This window comes from Callospermophilus lateralis, chromosome 1 (assembly GCF_048772815.1).
Source record: "Callospermophilus lateralis isolate mCalLat2 chromosome 1, mCalLat2.hap1, whole genome shotgun sequence".
Lineage (NCBI taxonomy): Eukaryota > Metazoa > Chordata > Mammalia > Rodentia > Sciuridae > Callospermophilus > Callospermophilus lateralis.
The window spans coordinates 207,625,696-207,647,930 of record NC_135305.1 but is presented as its reverse complement, the minus strand read 5'-3'; the positions used below and the strand labels follow the sequence as shown (position 1 = coordinate 207,647,930).

General features: G+C 40.5%; 1 protein-coding gene across 4 annotated transcripts in view; it reads left to right on the top strand.

The window, feature by feature from the left end:
• The window catches only part of Kif9 (kinesin family member 9), a 64,718-nt gene extending 43,531 nt beyond the window's left edge, over nucleotides 1–21,187 (top strand). For 3 of the 4 annotated variants that reach the window (XM_076869910.1, XM_076869930.1, XM_076869919.1), the window contains 5 exons: nucleotides 1,524–1,738; nucleotides 3,706–3,882; nucleotides 4,200–4,315; nucleotides 4,875–4,979; nucleotides 20,572–21,187. In XM_076869910.1, the coding sequence (XP_076726025.1) occupies nucleotides 1,524–1,738; nucleotides 3,706–3,882; nucleotides 4,200–4,315; nucleotides 4,875–4,979; nucleotides 20,572–20,778 (820 nt within the window). In that variant the 3' untranslated portion in view covers nucleotides 20,779–21,187. Of the gene's footprint in view, nucleotides 1–1,523; nucleotides 1,739–3,705; nucleotides 3,883–4,199; nucleotides 4,316–4,874; nucleotides 4,980–13,696; nucleotides 14,111–20,571 lie in introns of those variants that run through there. The other variant, XM_076869939.1, reaches the window with a different exon arrangement.
• The last annotated feature ends 1,048 nt before the right edge of the window (nucleotides 21,188–22,235 follow it).

The following is a 22,235-nucleotide window of genomic DNA, read 5'->3' as shown; positions in this document are numbered from 1 at the left end:
CAAATCAGAATGTGATCCTCAATACATAGTATCTTCAGATAAAAAAAGAGAAATAAAAGCCAGATGTGGTGGCACATGCCTGTAATCCCAGGGGCTGGGGAGACTGAGACAGGAGGATCGCGACTTCAAAGCCAGCCTCAGTAAAAGAGAGGTACTAAGCAACTCAGTGAGACCCTGTCTCTAAATAAAATATAAAATACAAAATAGGACTGGGGATGTGGCTCAGTGGTCGAGTGCCCCTGAATCCAATCCCTGGTACCCAAAAAAAGGGGGTGGGGGGCGGGGAGAGAGAAATAAAATAGGGAATACTGGCCCAGACTAGGAGCAAGTCCAGAAAGAAGAAACTTAGGCTGGACACAGTGGTGCACAACTGTAATTCCAGTGACTTGGGAGGCTGAGGCAGGAGGATCATAACTTTGAGGCTAGCCTCAGCAACTTAGCAAGTCCCTAAGTAACTTGGTGAGACCTTGTCTCTAAATAAAAAAGGGCTAGAGGTGTAACTCAGTGGTAAAGCACCCCTGGGTTAAATCCCCAGGACCAAAAAAGAAAGAAAGATTCAACCTCAGGAGTCATCCAAGATACACAATTAAATCATTTCAGGCTCTCCATGTTGCAATTATTTAAATAAAGTTAAATATCTTTTACATAAATAATACATTCAAAATATACTAAATGTCAAGGTATAAGAGTATAACTTCTTCCTTTTCCTTCATTCACCTCCCTGGTGAGTCAGTAATTGAGTTTTTAGGAATCTCTTCTAAGGAAATAGAGATATGGATAATATTCATGCAAAAAAAGTTCATGGCATTATTAATTTAAAAAGCAAAAATAAAATGTGTTTGAAATACCTGCAGTAGGCCACATTAGGGAAAAGACATTAAATTATTTCTGTCTTTGGAGTGTTCAAGGATGTGTATGAAGAACTTTTTTCTCAGCCTATGCCCATTTCCAAACATTCCAAGAACTTGAAGAATTAGTGAATAGCCATACACTGAGCACTCTCTTAATTCTATAATTAACATCTATATACTTATTTCATCTTGAGTCTAGCCCTCTTTTTTTTTTTGCAGTGCCAAGTAAGATGCCAATATCCATCTATTTCCCCCCACATCAACATTTCATCTTAAAACTAGAATTCTCAAAGAGTTTTTAATAGTATAAAAGATGCTTTGGTGAAAAGATGTAAAATTATATATACTGCATTGGCCTCAGACATTTCAAAATATATAAAAGAAATCCCAAGAGACATATTGAGGTGTGGTTGCTAATAGGTAGTAAGTGGTTGTGTTGTCTGTTTCTTATCCTTACTTAATTTCTGTGATAGGCATGCACCCTTGTGTACTGAGTAAAACAGAAATTAGGGAATGATTGCTACATAGTTTGGCTCCCATCTGGGGAAGATGGTGCCTAGAACTTTTGCCTCCTGCCCCCAGAAGCCACAGGGAATAACTATGGAGTACCTGGTGCTTCTTAGGTAGCTGCCCAATTTCTTACTTCTCCCTGGCCTCCCCCTTTGACCCCAGGCCTACCACCCCACCCTCCAAGCTGATGGCCTTTGAGGACTTTAAGAATGAGCGAGGAAGTGAGATCAATCGCATCTTCAAAGAAAACAAGTCCATCTTGAATGAGCGGAGGAAAAGGGCCAGCGAGACCACACAGCGCATCAATGTCATCAAGCGGGAGATTGACGTGACCAAGGAAGCGCTAAACTTCCAGAAGTCACTACGGGAGAAGCAAGGTAAATGTGATGGGAAAGATGGCAGAGAAGATGGCTGTGGGGTCTTAGAGTTATCCCATGTCAAATGGGGCAACCTTGGGTACCAAAGGACCAGATTGGGGAGGGATAGCAGAGGGCACTGGGAAGGAGCCTTCACTCTTGGGTCATATGGCTTGGCTCTGGTCAGTTCCTTAGGGACCACAGAGTCTTTCCCTGTTGGCCAGTCTCTATCTGTCCCCATTACTGCATTATCTCAGATGGTAGGCCTTCCATCTGAAAAATGCTGCTGTCCATGAAGAATCTGGCCCTTGGTCCTGCAAAGGTGTCCTCAGGATATGGGTAGCTGGTGACCCCTTACAAGGTCCTTGGGTCTTGCTGGGGTCTCTTCACTGTTCTGGGGAGTCAGATTGCATCAAGGATGCTGGTAGGGACTATGGAAAACTAAGGAGGGAAATGAGAATGTGGATGCCAGAGGGCCAAGGAACTCACTGTCAGGAAAACCGTTCCCTATGCTGAACCCCTGACATCTGTGCTGGTTTGGCAGTCTTGTTTCCTAGGGCAGATGACATGTTGCCCAAAAATCAGAGGGTAGAAACCTCTGCATGGAGACGGTGCTTACCTGGTTGCCCTGACTCAGTGCCCTTGTCCCTGCCTACACCCTCACTGTGGCCAAGCTTGATTATGCAGAAGACTCATCTGCAAGCGACTGTCAAGTGTGGATCCCCAGGTCCCCAGCCAGTGTTCCTGTACAGGAGATATAGAGCAGGGTCCAAACCCTGCATGTTAAAGAGTGTCCACCCTGACTCTGAGAAGGGGTTTAGAGGCCACCATGACTCACTTTCCTGGCTCCATCTCTTCATCTTCTTCCAGCTAAATTACAAGAGTGATCTCTTAATGTCACATGATTTATTCCTGCAGGCTAGATGAGTCATCTCACCATCAGGGAGTACACTTTACTTATTTATTTCTCAGAGAATAACTTTATTTTCAAAGTCTTGGAGCCAGTCCACTCATATCCCACAGACCAACCATGACATGCTATTCCAAAGGGCAGAGCCCTCCAAACACCTGGGAATAGTGATGGTGACTCCAAACACTCCCTCACATAGAACCTCAGGAAGAGAATATGATGAAGTTCTTACAGGACCAGCAAACATTTCTTTGTTCCCTCTGCTTATACCTTTGAACATACAGCTCCTTATCATGTATTTGCACATTAAAAGTAAAATGCCTGCATGCTATACTGACATATCATTTACTCCTAAGTGTACTTTTTAAAAAAAAAATTTACTTATTTGCTTTTAATTATAGGTGGACACAATACCTTTATTTTATTTTTATATGGTGCTGAGGATCGAACCCAGTGCCCCACACATGCTAGGCGAGCACTCAACCTCTGAGCCACAACTCCAGCCCCTCCTAAGTGTACTTTAAAATGGACATTTCAAAGGCTGAAATGAAGAAGAAATAAACAGTATTTTAAAATATCTTTTTGGGTGGGGTGGTAGCTCAGTGGTAGAGCACTTGCTTAGCATATGTGAGGCACTGGGTTTAATTCTCAGCACTGCATATAAATAAATAAAATAAAGGTCCATTGACAACTAATGATATATATTTTTTTAAATCTTTAAAATTTTTGTATCAAAAAAAAGTTTTTTTTCTCTTTCTTCCCCAAAGCAGTTTTACATCTGTTGTTATTAATAAGGAACCTTGCCCAAATGCCTTATGGTACTAGCCAGTGATGAAAGTTCACATACATCATTTGCAAGAAAAATAAGTATTTGCTTAATAGAAGAACTACTGAATATTTTTTGGCCGATGAAGTTTAAATAAGCATGGTGGATGGGCCATCTCCTCTGCCCACCCCTTCCTTTCATCCTAAAATGATTTGCCAGCGTTTTTCCTTCTTTCTTGGAACCTGCCCCCACTCCCCCGCCAATGCCAGGTGGATGCTCTCTCATTCCCTGACCTACTCCATCACCCTGCAGGTGAGTATGAGAACAAGGGGCTGATGATCATTGATGAAGAGGAATTCTTGCTGATCCTGAAGCTCAAAGACCTCAAGAAGCAGTATCGAAACGAGTACCAGGATCTGCGTGACCTCAGGGCTGAGATTCAGTACTGCCAACACCTGGTGGACCAGTGTCGCCACCGCCTGCTCATGGGTGCGCAACTTAGAAGGGTTGGGTAACTGCTCAAGGTTGGGAGGCTCAGTGTAAGGTCCCAACCCAAGTTCTGAAAATCAGAAGATCTCAGAGCTGCTTACTGACATAGGCAGGGCTGGGAAGGGGCTTCAGGCATGTGGTTCCCAGGTCCTTGAGGGCTAGAGATGGAGATGAAGACAGGGTGAGACCCTGGAGCAGGAAGTGTATGAAACTGAGTCTGCATTGAGAACAAAATACCTTGGTGCATGCAGCCTTTACCTGCTTCCTCGGGGGCTCCCACACCTCACCTCAAAGTGCTATCTTCCACTTCCTCACAGAATTTGATATCTGGTACAATGAGTCCTTTGTCATCCCTGAGGATATGCAGGTAGCACTGAAGCTGGGCAGCAGTATCCGGCCAGGCATGATGCCTGTGAGCAGGATTGTATCTCTGGTGAGTACACAGTGTAGGGGCATGGTGTGGCAATGACCGAACTGGGGAATGGCAGTGTCTGTACTCTCCGTGAATGTCAGTATGCAGGGCTCTATAGCTTCTTTCATGGCTGCCCCAGACAGGAGGCAGAGAGGTCTCTTCTCAGTTATTGAGGGATGGGGACAGAAAGAAACACCATTCTTTTTTTTTTTATTTTTTAAATTTTTTATTTAAAAATGTTTGTAGTTGTAAATGGACAGAATATATTTGTTTTGTTTATTTTTTTTTATGTGGTGCTAAGGATCAAACCCAGTGCCTCACACATGCTAGGCATGTGCTCTGCTACGGAGCTCCAGCTCCAGCCCAGAAACACCATTCTTATTACTGCCCTCTGGGGCCACTCATCCTGCCCAGGTGGCAGTTACAGGGAGTCTGTGAGGATGCTACAGGGTTGTGAGATTCCTGGGTGGGGCTTTCAAACCCAGAAAGGGGACTCTCTTGATACCTACCACAGGCCCTGCCAGGGATGATTCTGACAATGCCAGGCTGAAGGGACTCTACTATATTGGGCCTCCTCCAGGGAGAAGATGACCAGGACAAATTTGCTCAGCTTCAGCAGACAGTGCTACCTGAGGGACCTGATGCCATCTCCTTCTACAATGCCAAAATCAAGACAGAACAGAAGGTAACTTGTCTGTAGGAAGGGTGGGGGGTCTTCAGGGACCTCATTACTAGGGCACCCAAAATCACACTTCCTACTTTAGAGCTTCAGGGGAGGAATGGTGCCTACCCAGAGAGATCAGAGTTGCTCTCAGTCAAGAGTGTCTTCTGAAGCTGAAGACAGGGACAGGGCTAGACCATAGAAGGGTCCCACAGACCATTGCCAGGCCTGAACATGGCTGAGCCATCCTGTGGGTGGTTACAACTGAAGACAAGATCCAGGGATCCCCTGAGGCCACTCCCCTGAAGACCTCTCCAAGGGCAGGCCACTCTGTGCAAGTGGCAGAGGACAGAAGATCACACTCAGCCAATGCACAGATAGACATGGTCTCAGCCTTAGGTTGGGCCTGTAACTCTTCTTCCTGAGCAGGTTGGGCTGTAGCAGAGGATCTCCACTCTGCCAAGGCCCAGCCTCAAGCCAGAATGCCATGTACCCTTCTAAGTCCAGAGGCAATTTGTATACATTGTGGCAGTTGCACATGGGATCCCTACCCAAATGAGTACATTCTTTATATTTTTACAAACCAGGAGGCTGATCACTTGAGCCCAGGGATTCAAGGTCTGCATGGTCAACATAGTAAGACCCTGTCAAAAACAACAACAACAACAACAAAAATAACCACAATACTTTTTTTGTAGTTATTTATTTACGTTTTAATAGGTGATTCATTTGGGTGTTTTAAACTTTAAAAAAGCATGGTGGGAGGTTGAGATTGTGGCTCAGTGGTAGAGCACTTGCCTCTCACACGTGAGCACTTGTCTCTCACACGTGAGCACTGGATTCAATTCTCAGCACCACAAAAAAAAAATGAATAAATAAGATAAAGATATTGTGTCTGTCTACAACTAAAAAAAAAAAAAAGCATGGGTTGGAGGAGCTGGGCGCAGAGGCACATGCCTGTAATCCCAGCATTTTGGGAGACTGAGACAGGAAGATCAAGAGGTCAAAGCCGGTCTCACCAAAAGCGAGGCTCTAAGCAACTCAGTGAGACCCTGTCTCTAAATAAAATACAAAATGGGGCTGGGGATGTGGCTCAGTGGGTAAGCACTCCTGAGTTCAATCCCCAGTACTGAAAATGAAAAAAAAAGCATGGGGGTGCAGCTCAGTGGTAGAACAAGGAAGTACAAGGATGTGGGTTCAATTCCTAGCCCTGCAAAAAAAAATAATAATAGTAATAATTTTTAGCTGGATGTAGTGGTACATGCCAGCTACTTGGGAGACTGAGGAAGGAGGATCCCAAGTTTTGGGCCACCTTGGCAACTTAGTGAGACCCTGTCTCAAAATTAAAATAAATGTGAATGAGTGGTTAAGCACCCCTGGCTTTAATCCCCAATACTGCAAAAATTAAAAAATTTAAAAAATAAAAAATAATAATTAACCAATGTGATTCTGAAATCTTTGTAATGTTTTGAATAAAAAAAAAATAAATAATAATTAAAATAAAATAAAAACAGAAAGGGCCTGGAGTAGCTCAGTGGTGGGGCATTTGCCTAGCATGCATGAGTTCAATCCCCAGTACTGGAAAACAAACAAACAAACAAACAAAAACATGAAAATACAAGCACATCTTTTAAACTCCCATTGACTCTCTGACAGGAGAAACTTGCTTTTCCTATTTAGCAATACAAAAAAAAAAGATCATTCCAGGTCAGCCTATGAGGATGTATCAAATATTTTCTTTTAGTACTGGGATTTAACCCATGGGCATTCTACCACTGAGCTACATCTCCAATCCTTTTTATTTTTTGTTCAGACACAATGTCTTACTAAGTTGCTGAGATTGGCCTTGAGCTTGCCGAGTCTGGCCTCAGCCTCTAAGTGACTGGGATTACAGGCATGTGCCACCACGGCCAGCCTCAAAAGGTTTAACCCAACTTATATTAATGAACATTTAAGAGTTTACAGTTCTTTTTTTTAATTATTTTTTTCACTTTATGGTGCTGGCACTTAAACCCAGGCCCTCTTTTTATTTTGTTTGTGATACTCTTTACTAATACAAGTATAGCTGAGCTCTTACAAATGTGGGTTTACACATATGTATGACTATACATGAAAAGCAATTTTGTAGAAGTGAATTTCTTGGTTAAAAGGTCATTTGTATTTTTGATGGGTCTGCCAAATTGCCTGCCTAGAGTTAAACCCGTCTGTACCCTTACATCAGCCTATAGGATGCTCACAATAAATAGTATACCATTTTTGTATTGTTTTCCAATCGGAAGGGTGAAAAATTTTCTCAGTGTTGCTTTGTGTTTCTCTTACTACAAGTGAATCTCTTTTAATGTTGAAGCACCATTTTATTTTTTTGCAAACTAATCTTTTATTTATTTATTTTTTGCAATACTGGGGATTGAACTCAGGGCTTCACACATGCTAGGTAAGCACTCTAGCTACATCCCCAGCCTCTTGCTTGTTTTTCTATTGGTTGTAAGGTTTCTATTTATTCTTTTTTTTTTTTTAAAGCATGATAGTTATACATAGTAGTTGGGTTTATTTTGACAATCATACCTGTATGGATTTTGATTATTGCATTCTAATTCCCATTCCCTGATCTTTCCCTCCCTTTTTTCCTCCTCCTTGTTTCCTTCCTCTACTTTACTGATCTTCCTTTAATCTTTAAGGTTTTAGAGTACTGGGGATTACACTCAGGGACACCTGACCACTAAGTCACATCCCCAGCCCTATAGTTGTTTAGCGCCTCACTTTTGCTGAGGCTGGCTTTGAACCTGTGATCCTCCTGCCTCAGCTTTCCAAGATGTTGGGATTACAAGCTTATGCCACCGTGCCAAGCTGAGAGAGAGAGAGAGAGAGAGAGAGAGAGAGAGAGAGAGAGAGAGAGAGAGAATTTTAATATTTATTTTTTAGTTTTCAGTGGACATCTTTGTTTGTATGTGGTGCTGAAGATGGAATCCGGGCCACACGCATGCAAGGCAAGCGCGCTACCGCTTGAGCCACATCCTCAGGCCCCTGTTTAGTTATTTTTGATTGGTGCTTTCTACATATACATAAAGGTGGAATTACTGTGGTATATTTATATATGTACATAACATGATTTTTGTTAAATCCATTCTGTATTTTCTCCTTTCCTGTCCCTCCTCCCTCCATATGTCTTCCTATAACTCTACTGATATTCCCTATATTGTTATGATATCTGATCCCACCCCCTCCTTCTTTTTTCCCTTATTTTACTCTAGCTTCCACATAGGAGAGAAAACATTTAACCCTTGATTTTCTGACTCTAGCTTATTTCACTTAGAATGACATTCTTCATTTCCATTCATTTACCAGCAGATGCTATAAACTTTATTCTTTTATTTCTTAATTGTAGGAATTTGTTATATATTAGATTAGTTATATTTTTTGTATGAATTGCAACTACTTTTTTCTATTTGTTTGTCTTCCGACTTTACTTTTTTGTTATTTTTTTATTGATTTTATTACATTGAACATCTTATTTGAGCTGCCGTAAAAAAATATATTACACTGGGTAATTTATAAAAAAGCCAGAAATTGTTCTTGGGCTAAGAAGCCCAAGATCAAGGGTTCAGCAGTCTAAGTGTCTGGTGAGGGCTTTCTGCTTAAAGATGGCACCTTCTAGTGTGTGGCAACTTACATGGTAGAAAGGCAAAGGTCTAACAAACTCTCTCAGGCCTCTTAAAAGGGCACTAATCCCATCCATAAGATCAGAGTCTCCATGATTTAATCCCCTCCCAAAGGCTTCACCTCTTAATACCATCACCATGGTAGTTATATTTTAACACATGAATTTTGGAGTGACACCAACATTCAGCTCATAGCACAAGTTTTGTCTTTCTTAGCTTCTGGATTTGGTAGCTTGACTAGAAAGCCCTTCCTCCAGTTGAATTCATTCTTTCCATTTAGGTGACATCTTCACTGATGACTATGAGGAGCTGAAGCCCATTCAAAGAGGATTGAGTAAATGGGGGTTGTTATATGAAGGGCCCCCAGAGCTGCAATTCTCATCCTATGTCATATACACAAATCACAGGGATCTTGTTAGGATGCAGGTTCTGATATAGTAAGTCTAGAATGGGACTTGAAATTCTGCATTTCTAATAAATTCTCAGATGATGCCCAGGATGCTAGACTAGGGCCACACTTTGAGTAGCATTCTTAGAGGGTCTGTCTTAGGATCTGCCTTTATTAGGTTGCAGATGTTCTCTTCTGTTCTTAGTTCACTGAGTATTCTTTTTTTCATCATGATGGGATATTGGGGTCATATTTTTTTGCATACTGCCTTCCTTTTCTCTCCATTAGATATATTTTAGGCATTCTCATTCTGTCCTCTCTCTCTCTTAAAAATCTCTCTTGTTTCTTCTAGCTCCTCATCTCTCTATGCTGTAATTGGATAACTTCTTTAGATTCCTGTTCCAGTTTATTAATACCCTTCTCAGCTGTGTCTAATCAGCTATGTCTAAAAATTCTATTTGATTCTCCTTCAAATATGCTTGGTCATGTGTTATAAACTCATTTCTTTCTTTTAAATTCTTTTTTTTTTTTTAGTTGTAGATGGACGGAATGCCTTTATTTATTTATTTTTTATGTGGTTCTAAGGATCAAACCCAGTGCCTCACACATGCCAGGCAAGCGCTCTGCCACTGAGCTATAGCCCCAGCCCATACCTTATTTCTTGCTCTTTAAAAATAATAACTTTTTTGATATATAATACCATATATTTCACCCTCAAAATTGTACAACTCAGTAGTTTTTAGTATCTTCACAAATATGTGCAACCACAGTGAATTTCAGAACATGTCATGCTCTGCTTTTTTTTAACTCATAAATGTTTCAGTGTTCATGTCTTAAACAAGGACATTCTCTTAAATTATAATGATGTAATAATCATAATCAGGAAAATAAACAGTAAAGCAATAATATTATTTAATCCAAAACCCATACTCAACTTTTTTGTGATATTGAAGGTTGAACCCAGAGCTTCACATATGTGAGGCAGACACTATCTCTGAGTTATACCCCCAACCCTTTTATTTTGAGATAGAATCTCACTAAGTTGCCCAGGCTGGCCTCAACTTACAACCCTACTACCACAGCTTCCCAAGTAGCCGGGACTACAGATATATTTCACCACACTTGGCTATTTTTAATTTTTGGCTATTCCAAAAATGTCCTTGACAACTATTCTCCCCTCTTCCCTTGGTCCAAGATCCAATCTAAGATTACATATTACATTTTGTTGCAATGTCTTCTCAAATCTAGAACAATTCCCCATTCTTTCCTTCTATTTCATTATCTTGATTTTTTTGAAAAATACAGGCCAGTGTTTGGTAAAATGTATCTCAACTTCAGTTATGTATTTTCAGCAAGTGTTAACAAAAATTATGTTTTTCTTGGTATATTATATCAGGAGACACATGAATTTGCTTTGTTCCATGACTTACTATTTTAGAATCTGCATCCTAACAAGACCCCTGTTATTTGTGTATATGACATAGGATATCCTGAGAATTGCAGCTCTGGGGGACCTCCATATAACAACCCCCATTTATTCAATCCTCTTTGAGCTTCAGCTCCTCATAGTCATCAGTGAAGATGTCACCTTAATGGAGAGAATGAACTCAATTGGAGGAAGGGCTTTCTAGTCAAGCTACCAAATCCAGAAGCTAAGAAAGACAAAATTTGTGCTATGAGCTGAATGTTGGTGTCACTCCAAAATTCATGTATTGAAATATAACTACCATGATGATGGTATTAAGAGGTGAAGCCTTTGGGAGGGGATTAAGTCATGGTGACTAATTTTGGTCAACTGGTTGAGGTCATCTTGAATATATAAGAGGATAATATATCAATGACTTTGGAGAAAGAGCTTCAAAAATTTTATTGCTTTATGTAAATTAACTTTCTTGGGGCTGGGGATGTGGCTCAAGCGGTAGCGTACTCGCCTGGCATGCGTGCGGCCCAGGTTCGATCCTCAGCACCACATACAAACAAAGATGTTGTGTCCGCCAAATACTAAAAGAATGAATATTAAAATTCTCTCTAAAAAAAAAAACTTTCTTTAACTAGCATAAGTTATTTCAAGATCATAGAAAATATGAATAAAAACAATTTGCAATTTGCATGATTACCATCATGAGTTTCTCTCTTGGTATCGTAGATAAATTTTGCATTTTCTTTCTTTCTTTCTTTTTTTTTTTTTTTTTGGTGGAGAGGGGACACTTTTATGTTTGTTTGTTTTGGGTACTGGGGATTTAACTAAGGCGTTCTACCACTAAGCTACATCCCCAGCTCTTTTTTAAATTTCTTTCTTTCCTTCTTTCTTTCTCGCCTTGTCTCGTCTCGTCTCTTTTTCTTTTCTTTTCTTACCAGGGATTGAACTCAGGAGCACTTGACCACTGAGCCACATCCCCAGCCCTATTTTGTATTTATTTAGAGACAGGGTCTCACTGAGTTGTTTAGCGCCTCACCGTTGCTGAGGCTGGCTTTGAACTTGTGATCCTCCTGCTTCAGCCTCTCAAGTCACTGGTATTATAGGTATGAGCCACCACACCTTGCTCATTTTTATTTTGAGGCAGGGTCTTGCTAAGTTGCTGAAGCTGGCTTTGAACTTTTGATCCTCTGCCTCAGCCTGCTGAGTTGCTGGGATTACAGGAATGCACCACCATGCCCAGCTCAAACATTGCTCTTTTATTATTTTCTTTCAAACATTCAAAAAAATTTAAATTGTAAATCATTAAATAGAGGAACCATGTGTTTCTACAGGTCAGACTTCTATTCCACTATCTCTAGGAGAACTCTTCGTATTGGCCATTTTTATATAACTGAACCAGTTATACTGGGTGTATATATATATATATATAGTTATATATAGTTATATAGTTATATGTATAATTATGTAGTAAATATAGCTATATAGTAACTATAGTTATATAGTTTTATATATATAGTAATTATACTATAGTTACACTATATATAGTATATATAGTAATTATAACATAGTTAAATATACATAGTAATTATAATTATAGTTACTGTTTATAGTTACTATATATGATTATATTTAACTATATAACTATATATAGTTACTATAAGTAACTATAGCTACTATATATATAGTTATAGTTACTATATATAGTTATAATTACTATATAATAACTCCATATATAGGGCTGGGGATGTGGCTCAAGTGGTAGCATACTCGCCTGGCATGCATGCGGCCCGGGTTCGATCCTCAGCATCACATACAAACAAAGATGTTGTGTCTGCTGAAAACTAAAAAATAAATATTAAAAAATTATCTCTCTCTCTCTAGAAAAAAAAATAATTCCAATATAGTATAGTAACTCTATGTAGTGTATAGTTACACTATATATGTGTATGTATATATTCAACATACACACACATACACATGAGATCAGATTTTTTTCAGGATCAAAATTTGTTTCCTGTTTTACTGAGTTTCTTCCATAATTGTGTGTGTGTGTTTTTAAATCTTTAGTTTATTGCAAGTTCAAGGCCAGTCTCAGCACCTTAATGAGTCCCTAAGCAATTTTGTGAGACTCTGTCTCAAAATAAAAAAATCGAAAGGGATATAGCTCAGTGGCAAGATGCCCCTGGATTTATCACCAGTACCAATAAACAAACAAACTCATAAATAAATAAGTCCCCAGTACCAATAAATAAGTAATAAATCACGAGTTAATGTTTTATTGCTTAAACTCTAGGAGTCCAGAGCACATATGTTGAAATTCTGAAAGGGTTTATTCTTGTTTCTTGCAATTAGCAAGGGAGCATCACCAGCCCAGGACATTTTAACCCCATCAAGAATCTAGCATTGTGGGTTCATTCTTCTGCCTTGTGCGGGAACTTAGGATTTGGCTCCATATTCCAAGCTGGTTTTAACATGTACTTACTAACTGCCCACTCTTTCTGTTTCAGCTCATTTTTCCCACCTGCTTTCTAAAAGCAGAGCAATGCAATAAAAGAGTAGAATATGTGAACATTTATGTGATTGCAGTTAAAAAGGGAAGGCCTTTCAGAGTTCCTTGACTTTGACTCCTCTAGAGACAGAATCCTCTTTTCCTTTTGAACCATTCTGTTAAAAAAACTTTCAAATAGGTCCCTGAAACTTTGTATCAGAGATTGAACTCAGGGGTACTCAACCACTGAGCCACATCCCCAGCCCTATTTTGTATTTTATTTAGAGACAGGCTTTCACTGAGTTTGCTTAGCAAGCCTTGCCATTGCTGAGGCTGGTTTTGAACTCTCGATCCTCCTACCTCAGCCTCCCGAGCCGCTGGGATTATAGGCATGCACCACCGCACCCAGCACCTGCAGATCATTTTTTTTTTTTTTTAGTTGTAGTTGGACACAACACCTTTATTTCACTTATTTTTGTATGTGGTGCTGAGGATTGAACCCAGGGTCTCGCACGTGCAAGGCGAGCGCTCTACCACTGAGCCACAACCCTAGCCCTCCTGCAGATCATTTTAATGCAATTTTACATATTTTCTTTAGGATGAAAGAATGAAAATGTTTGAATGTAATGTTATTTCTCATAAAATTGGTGCTATTCATAGGGAATCCTTATCCAGAAACAGTGAAGTTTGCAGGAAGAATGATGAGGTGAATGTGAGTGACATTGTTTTAGAATCCCTGTTAAGTCCACACCTCCTGATTTCCCGTTTTCTTTTTTCTTTGTCCAGCATAATTACTTGAAAACCATAATGGGCCTCCAGCAGACACATAAAAAATAGTCTTGCTGCCAGTAGCTTGAAGTTCCTTCAATTCCAACCTGCTTTAGTGGAGCTACAAAACCATCTTCTGAGAGCTTCAACCACTTTGCTCCAAGTCTGTGACCCACCACAGAGAACACATAATGGCCTGCCTACTAGGAAGGGTATCGTCCAAAGGACAACCTGCTCAACTCCACAGAACCCTTTGGGTTTTAATTTGCTGTCTTATATGCAGGAACAGGATAAAATTACTTTCTAGTTTGGACTTCTAATGTTCATTGAAGAAATTTGTTTTATTTCCTGTGTGAAAGGATATCTTCCCTCTGTACAGGTGGGCTTGGAACTGAGTGTACAGTAGGAAAGCAAAAATGTAGCTCAGCCAGTTTCCTCCTAGTGGGATTTATCCCTCTGGTTAGCCCCTTTCCTTTACTGGATGGAGATCCTGGGGCAAGCTTGGCCTTGGTCTCATAGTTCCCTCAGACCGTAAGTTCTATAAGGGCATCCTTTCTATGTTGTTGAGCCAGTGGATGCAGGGGGAGACCCTCCTTCCTTGGCAACCAGGAGAGAACCTGTTCTAGCCAGTGGTCCCAGGAAGGAATAAGGCAGATCTTGGTCCATGTGACTGGAAGTGAGTGAACAGCTTCTGGGAGACATGCCCTTGGTGTTACCAGCACATGTGTGGGCTAGGTGTCAAGGTCTCTCTCTGTCCCCCTGTGACCCAGATAAATACAAGTAAAAGTGGCCAGGATTCCCTGGATAGAAACAGGGATCATCACACTGGCAGGGCTGAATAGGAAAGAAAAGACATTACTGTCCAGTCCAGTTCTCAAGTATGGCTGGTGCCCCTCATTATATTTCCAAAGAGTGCTTTGCTCAGAGGAAAAATAGAGACTCAGGGAGTCTCAGGGCTTCCAGGATGGCTGATGCACCTCTCTGGGCTGGGAAATTCTCAATGGAATAAGAAGTTTTAGCTTCTTGGAATCTTTCCTCTTACATCCACTTCTGTTCTTATGGCTCAAGGGCTCAGCGTTGAGTATACTCTGTGAGTGCTTCCTGAATACCCCTTGGTGCTGCTATGACTGGGGCCAACAATGGGAGAGGAGGATCTGGTCACCTGTGAGGACATGAGAGATAACATCTGGTGGTGGTATCTGGCTCTAGGGCCACTTTTTATGAGGAAAGAAGGAATGAACTGAGTCTTCTTACCTGAAAAAGAGAAATGTGACAGCATCCCAGGGGATGTGCCAGGTAGAAGGGAAGCAAGGGGATTTGATTTGTGTGGTCCACAAATGTAGAATGGAGGCATAGGAGCAGACATTTCACCAAAAGGTAGAAATGGCTGAAAGGCAGATTGTCATCTCAAGATAAGAAGAGGCTTAAAATGACAGCAGTCCTGGCATGAAGTGAAAGCCCACAGTAGTGGGCTATCTGGCAAGGGGGCTGTTTGTGGTGGGAGGTTCAGCTGAATGGCATCTACAGTCTGACCCTACCATTCTGCTCTTCAGCCCATCCAGCAATGGAGGTGGGTTTTGTTAAAGAGAAAGCAGAAAGTCTTTCTTTGAGATCCCTGCGCTCTTTCCCACTCACTTTCTCTTTCACTGAAGGATAATGAGTCCTGAAAAAGGTTTCAGAGATTCTGGGCAGAGGATTCTAATTCCTTCCCTTGCTGGCTGTCCTTACCATTACAAGGACTTGTTTGGGGTTTCTAGATCTTTGGGGGCTTCTCAGGAAATGGGACATAGTAAAAAGGGGATACATCTTGTTGGGGCCAAGGGAAGCAGATGTTTGTGGTATTTCTGATCTCTCTTCCCTTCACCTCCCATAAGTGGATGGAATGGCCTGGTCCTGCTAGACCTCCTGTCCACCAGAACCCTTGGACAGCCAGCCCTGAAGTTCTTTGGCAAGGTCAGTTTGGGTCTTTGTAATGGCAGTTGATCCTGGATGGTGAAACATTTGTTTCTAATTCTTTTTGTTTATCACATAGGCCTCTTTGGTCAGTACTGGCACAACTGAAGCAAATAATCATCAGGGTAGGCACAGTCATAGGAATAAAATTGATCGTACCCAGTAGATTACCATCCTAAAAACTCTCAAGAGAAACCAATGCTTACAATATGACAAGAAGGTGGGGGGCATTATGTGAATGAAATGGGCCTGTCGCATGGGCATATCATTCCAGAAAATAGTTCCTCCTAAGTTCATATGACCATCCAAATCAACCGTGATTTCCAATTCTATCAATGAGATACCTGAGATAACTTGAACATATTTCTTCTGCATACAGAGAGGCTGGCTAAAATATAACATTTTTTTGAAATGCAAAATTAATTTGCAGTAAAGAAGGAACTGCCAGAAGCTGGAGAAAAGGAAACTGAAAAATAAAATGGTAAGGACTGGGATAAAGTGTGTGAATGGATTGTTGGACTTGAGAATTAATGTCCAAGCAAGTATGAGAAATAAGACATTGATCCATGCCAGATAGGAAGTTGGAAATCAGACTCCCTGCATAAAGATGGTACCCTAAAGACTTCATCCTTAAGAAGAGTTAAGCTATAAAAAGTTCCCTCACTGGTACAGAGAAAAAGGAATTTTTACAAAAATGCAAGGGAACAAGTTCCGTGAGAGTATGCAACCATGATTTGAGATTCAAACTTACACTGTGTGGGCCACAAACCACCAGGCTGAGAAATTAGCATGAAAATTATCCCCAGGCTATGGATAACCCTGAAATACTTAGAAGAACCAAATTAAAAAATCTACTGTATATGCCCTTTCCTGAGCCATACAGCATTCCCACAGACAAAAGCTCTAGATTCACTGTGGCATGGTGGTACACACCTGTAATCCAAGATACTTAGGAGGTTGAAGCAGAAAGATAACAACTTCCAGGTAAGCCTGGGATACTTGAAATAAAATTGGGCTTCTGGTATAGCTTAGTGGTAGAGTGCTTGGCTAGTATGCACAAAGCCCTGGGTCCAATCCCAGGAGTGGGGAATGAACATATATGTATAAAAGCTTCAAAGAATAAACACACAGAGAAACAAACTACCATGTTGGAGGCACATTGAAAGTATGTCAGTCTTCACGTAAATTACTGGGAAAAGATAATATATGTATGTATTAGATGTTTTAAATAAAGTAAAAAGAAAAAAGGCTAAAAAAATCTGATTTTTTTAAAAAAGAAATACTAAGAATGAAAAAATGGCCTATAAATTAAAATGACACACTAGAAACAGTAAAAGAGAGAATTAGTATCCTGGAAGCTAGATCTGAGGAAATTGCTGAGAAAGCAGAATAGTGGGACAGAGTAGTGGAAAATTGAAAATGTGGATAAGAGATATAGGTGGACAGAGGGAGAAGATCCAGTATATAGTGGCAATAGACCACTCAGTGATCTCATCCAGTCTTATGGCTTTAAACATCTCTATTCCAACTCTAAATTTTATATATCTGGTCTAGACCACACTCCTAAACTCCAAATTTATATAGCCAACTGCTAACTTGATATTCCCACTTGAATGTGTAATGGACATATACAAATCAGTGTGTCCAAACATGCATGAATGCCTGGGGTGTGGCTCAATGGTACTTTTTTTAGAGTGGTACATTCTAGAGTACTTTCCTAGAATGCACAAAGTCTTGGATTTGATCCCCAGCACTGCAATAAATAATGCAGAATGCATAATTGTCCCCCTAAACATATTCTACCCATAAAACCCTTAGGTCAGTTACTTAGGTTAAAATCATAAATTTTGTACTTCACTTCCCTCTTTCTCTCACACTCCACATTGAATGTGTCAAGAAATTCAACAGACTTCACCTTGTTGCTACATTCAAAAGCTAACCACTGGGCTGGGGATATGGCTCAAGCAGTAGCACGCTCGCCTGGCATGCGTGCGGCCCGGGTTCGATCCTCAGCACCACATACAAACAAAGATGTTATGTCCGCCGAGAACTAAAAAATAAATATTAAAATTCTCTCTCTCTCTCTCTCTCTAAATAAATAAATAAATAAATAAATAAACTGCCTTTTTTTAAAAAAAAAAAAAAAAAAAGCTAATCACCACTTCTGACTTACCTGATCTAGGCCTTTATCATCTCTTGCATCAGTTTCCTGTCTTCCAGCTTCCAGAGCAGCAGCCTGGTTGATCCTTTTGAAATATGTTAGATCACATCACACTTCTCAAACTTTTAATGACTCCCAATTAAAAAATTTTTTTAGTTACAGTTGGACACAATACCTTTTATTTATTTATTTTTATGTGGTGCTGAGGATTGAACCCAGGGCCTTGCACGTGCTAGATGTACCACCAAGCCACAACCCAGCCCCATGACTCCCTACTTCTGTCATGGTAAAAGCCATGTTCTTTTTTTAAAAAATATATTTTTTAGGCGGTGATGAGGATCGAACTCAGGGCCTCACCTGGGCTAGGCAAACGCTCTACAGTTGAGCCCCAACCCCTACCCCCACCCCCAGCCATGTTCTTAAAATAGCTCACAAAGCCCTACATTATCTTGCCTGCTATGACTCTTCTGCCATCATCTTTTCTACTCTCATCTTGCTCACTTTACTCCAGTCACATTGGCCTCCTCTCTGTTCCTCACACTGCCAGGCAGCTTCTGCCTCAAGGCCTTTGCAATAGCTATTCTCTCTTCCTGAAACATTCTACCTCCAGATATCCATGTGATGCACTGTCTCACTTCAAGTGTTTGCCTACATGTCACCTTTTGTAGCAGATGCTATCATGCCTTGACCACAATCCCTTACATTTGCCATGTCTGCTAAAGGTTTCCTACTGAAAGCATCTATAATTTTCTATAAGAAGGTTTTCTAAACATGAGTGCTCACTTGCTTCATGGTAGGCCCAAATATCAGGAAGTTAACACTGTTAGGAGCACCCTTCAACCACTAACCCTTGCTTAGGAGTCAATGGAGGGGGGCTGAGGATGTGGCTCAAGTGGTGGCGCGCTCGCCTGGCATGCGTGCGGCCCGGGTTCGATCCTCAGCACCACATACAAACAAAGATGTTGTGTCTGCCAAATACTAAAAGAATAAATATTTAAAAATTCTCTCTCTCTCCCTCTCTCTCATTCTATCTCACTCTTTCTTAAAAAAAAAAAAAAAAAAGGAGTCAATGGAGGAGTCCCCCTACCTCCTGTCCCCTTGGGTGGGCCAACTCTGAGGCATTTCTCCAGTATTTCCCAGGACTTTACAGTATAAATCCAAACTCACACACAAATAGAGTCAAAGGGAAAAAAATAGTTGATATATTGTTAGTAGGACTGTCAAGGAAATAACATCTTAAAATATTTAAAAATAGTCATTTTAAAATGTTATATATCATTAATAATATGTTTCATAATCATACAATGGAAAGGATAAGGTTGACAGAGTATGGCACCCAAGGTTTCTTTCTAAAGGTCTGATGTTCAAGGTGACATGAATTCTGGAGAGATTTTCCTCTGTTCTACTATCTAAAACTCTTGAGATATTAAGGTGGGACATGAATTCTGGAGAGCCCCTCTCTGTTCCACTGTCTTTAATCTAAAGGGCTCAGATAACTCTGTTGCTATTTCTTCCATCATCAAATAGAGGTTCCAATCCACCAGCTGAACCTAGAGAGTATTACTGTGAACTTGACTTGTAGTCATTGTACCATAATTTTCTGAAGCATTACAAAATTGGGGTAGAGCATGGGCTTTGGGACAAAGACATCGGAGTTTAGATAGGGACTCTATATCTTACATGGGACCTTGGGTGAGTTGTCCAAATTCTCTGCCTAATTTCTGATAAAAGAATTATGGGGCTGGGCAATGGTGGTGCATACCTGGGATATTAGCAGCTTGGGGACGCTGGGGTTGTGGCTCAGTGGTAGAGCGCTTGCCTAGCATGGGCAAGGTCTTGGGTTTGATCCCCAGCACCACATAAAAATAAATTAATTAATTAAAGATATTTTAAAACAGTCTTAGAAGCTTGGGAGGCTGAGGCAGGAGGATAGAGAGTTCAAAGCCAGCCTCAGCAAAAGTGAGGTGCTAAGCAACTCAGTAAGACCCTGTCTCTAAATAAAATACAAAATAGGGACTGGGGATATGGCTTAATGATTGAGTGCCCCTGAGTTCATGCCCTGGTACCCGCTCCCAAAAAAAGCATGGGGCTCTGTGAAGTGAAGGAACTAATTTACATCAAATTCATAGTGGGTCTCCTCAACCAACTGTAATAGCCATGACAGTAACAATAAGAAAATGCGAATGAGGGCTGGGGCTGGGGCTCCAGCGGTAGAGTGCTCACCTAGCATGTGTGAGGCCCTGGGTTCAATCCTCAGTACCACATGAAAATAAATAAAATAAAGGTATAAAAAAAGAAAAGAAAATGTGAATGTGCCCAGCATTAATGTCAGATAGGTGGTGAGCTCAAATGCTAAATCAATATTCATCACCTAAATCAGTATTCAGCTTCAATTTCCACCTCACCAAATGGATTTGGGACCTGGAAAGGCAGCATTTGGGCTGACATTATCTCTTTCCAATTAATGCTCACTGTGATGACTCTTTAGGACCAAAAGGTAATTTTAATAGAGTGAGGTTGCTTCTAAAAATGTGCTCAGTGCTATCCTGGACAGTGTTAATGGAAATCAGGTGTCCTGGATCAGGGAAGCAATAGTCCACTTTTCTGGTTACACTTAGAATGTCATAACAGGGTGTGGAGGCAATGTGGACACATACTCCAGGGGAAGGTGACCCTGCAGCACAGGAGGCTCTGAAAACTGTCTAGCAAGGAATATTCACAGAAACTAGGGACATTCGATCTGAGATGAAAAATCCAAAGGGTTTTTTTGTCATTTCAGGAGGAAAAAATGGGAGTTTTCCAACCCTGGAATGGATGGTCTTGCAGCAAACTGGGCTCCCAGATTCTGGAGGATGCAACTTGTGTCTTGACGGCCCCAGTCAAAGCTCATGAAAGAGGAACTCTCAAACCAGGAGGAAAGGGCTTGAATGCCTCTATGTTCCTTCAAAATCTAAATTTTGTGATTATATGTGTTTCTAAAGTCTAACATAAACCAGGATCTGCTAAACTATTGAGGGACATTAGCAAGGGGGATATTATGGTGCTTAGTTGTTTGCAATTCTTTCAATCTTTTCATCTGAACTTTGTGACCATCGTGTGGCCATTCTAATATTAGTAAAGATGTCTAATTAGCTATAACAGGGCTCATGGTCTCCAGCCAATGCCACTCTCCTAAAAAAGTACTGGTGGCAAGAGAAGGGTTAAGATGTTCAGCCATCCTGTGATCCTGGGCATTTAGGCTTCTAGATCAATTCCCTCTCCCCATCACTCACCTGTTCACATACATATAATTAAAAAAGAGGGGCTGGGGGTGTGGCTCAAGCGGTAGCGCGCTGGCCTGGCAGCATGCGGCCCGGGTTAGATCCTCAGCACCACATACAAACAAAGATGTTGTGTCCGCCCATAACTAAAAAAATAAATATTAAAATTTCTCTCTCTCTCTCTCTCTCTCTCTCTCTCTCTTTAAAAAAAAAAAAAAAAAAAAAAAAAAAAGAATTCAAGGGCATGTTCTTACACCAAGAAGACTGGACTCTGAATACAGAAAAAAAAAAAAAAAAACACGTGTTGTGTATATGCACAAGGAAAAAAAAAAAAAGCAACAAAAAGGGAAGGAGACCCATGCTTTGTGTATAACTCCCATGCTGTGATTTCCCCCTGTGCACACTAATTTGTATACCTTTTTCCATATTTTTTTTAAAAAAAAGGTGCATTTTTGAGCTCGGACAGCTGTTCTTAACCCTGGTACATATCATAATCATGCAAGTTGCTTTTGTAAAATCCTCATGCCTCAGCCACATCCTAGATCAATTAAACCTGGGGACTAGGCATCAATATTTTTTAAAGCTTCCCTAGTGGCTCTAGTGGGCAGACTGAACTCAGATCCCCTGGTAGGAGAAGACCTAGACATTTGTTTGTTTCATGAATTAATATGATTACGCTAATTAATCTTAAGTACACATCACATTTCTCTCAGAAACAAGCACAGAAATTTCTCTACTGATAAATGTTCAATTCACAAACTTCCATAGTTTGATTATGAAACTCTGAATATTCCTTGTTGATAACTGAGCACTTGAATGTTTTACATACTCCATAGTTGATTCTTTCAGTCAAGACTGAGAGACATTGTTATAAGTGTTCAATAAACATTTAGAAGAATGGGTGGAGGTGATTGGATGTGGCACATTGGGAGTTCTTTATTTAAAAGATTCATGGACCTTTATTTTTTATTTTTCTTTTAATATTTTATTAGAGATGCAACCCCAGCACAGTGGGGATTCTTTTTTTTTTTTTTTTTAGTTGTAGATGGACACAATACCTTTATTTTATTTATTTATTTTTATGTGGTACTGAGGATTGAACCCCATGCCTCACATGTGCTAGGAAAGTACTCTCCCTGAGCTACAACCCCAGTCTCAGTTGGGGTTCTTAACCTAGGTAATT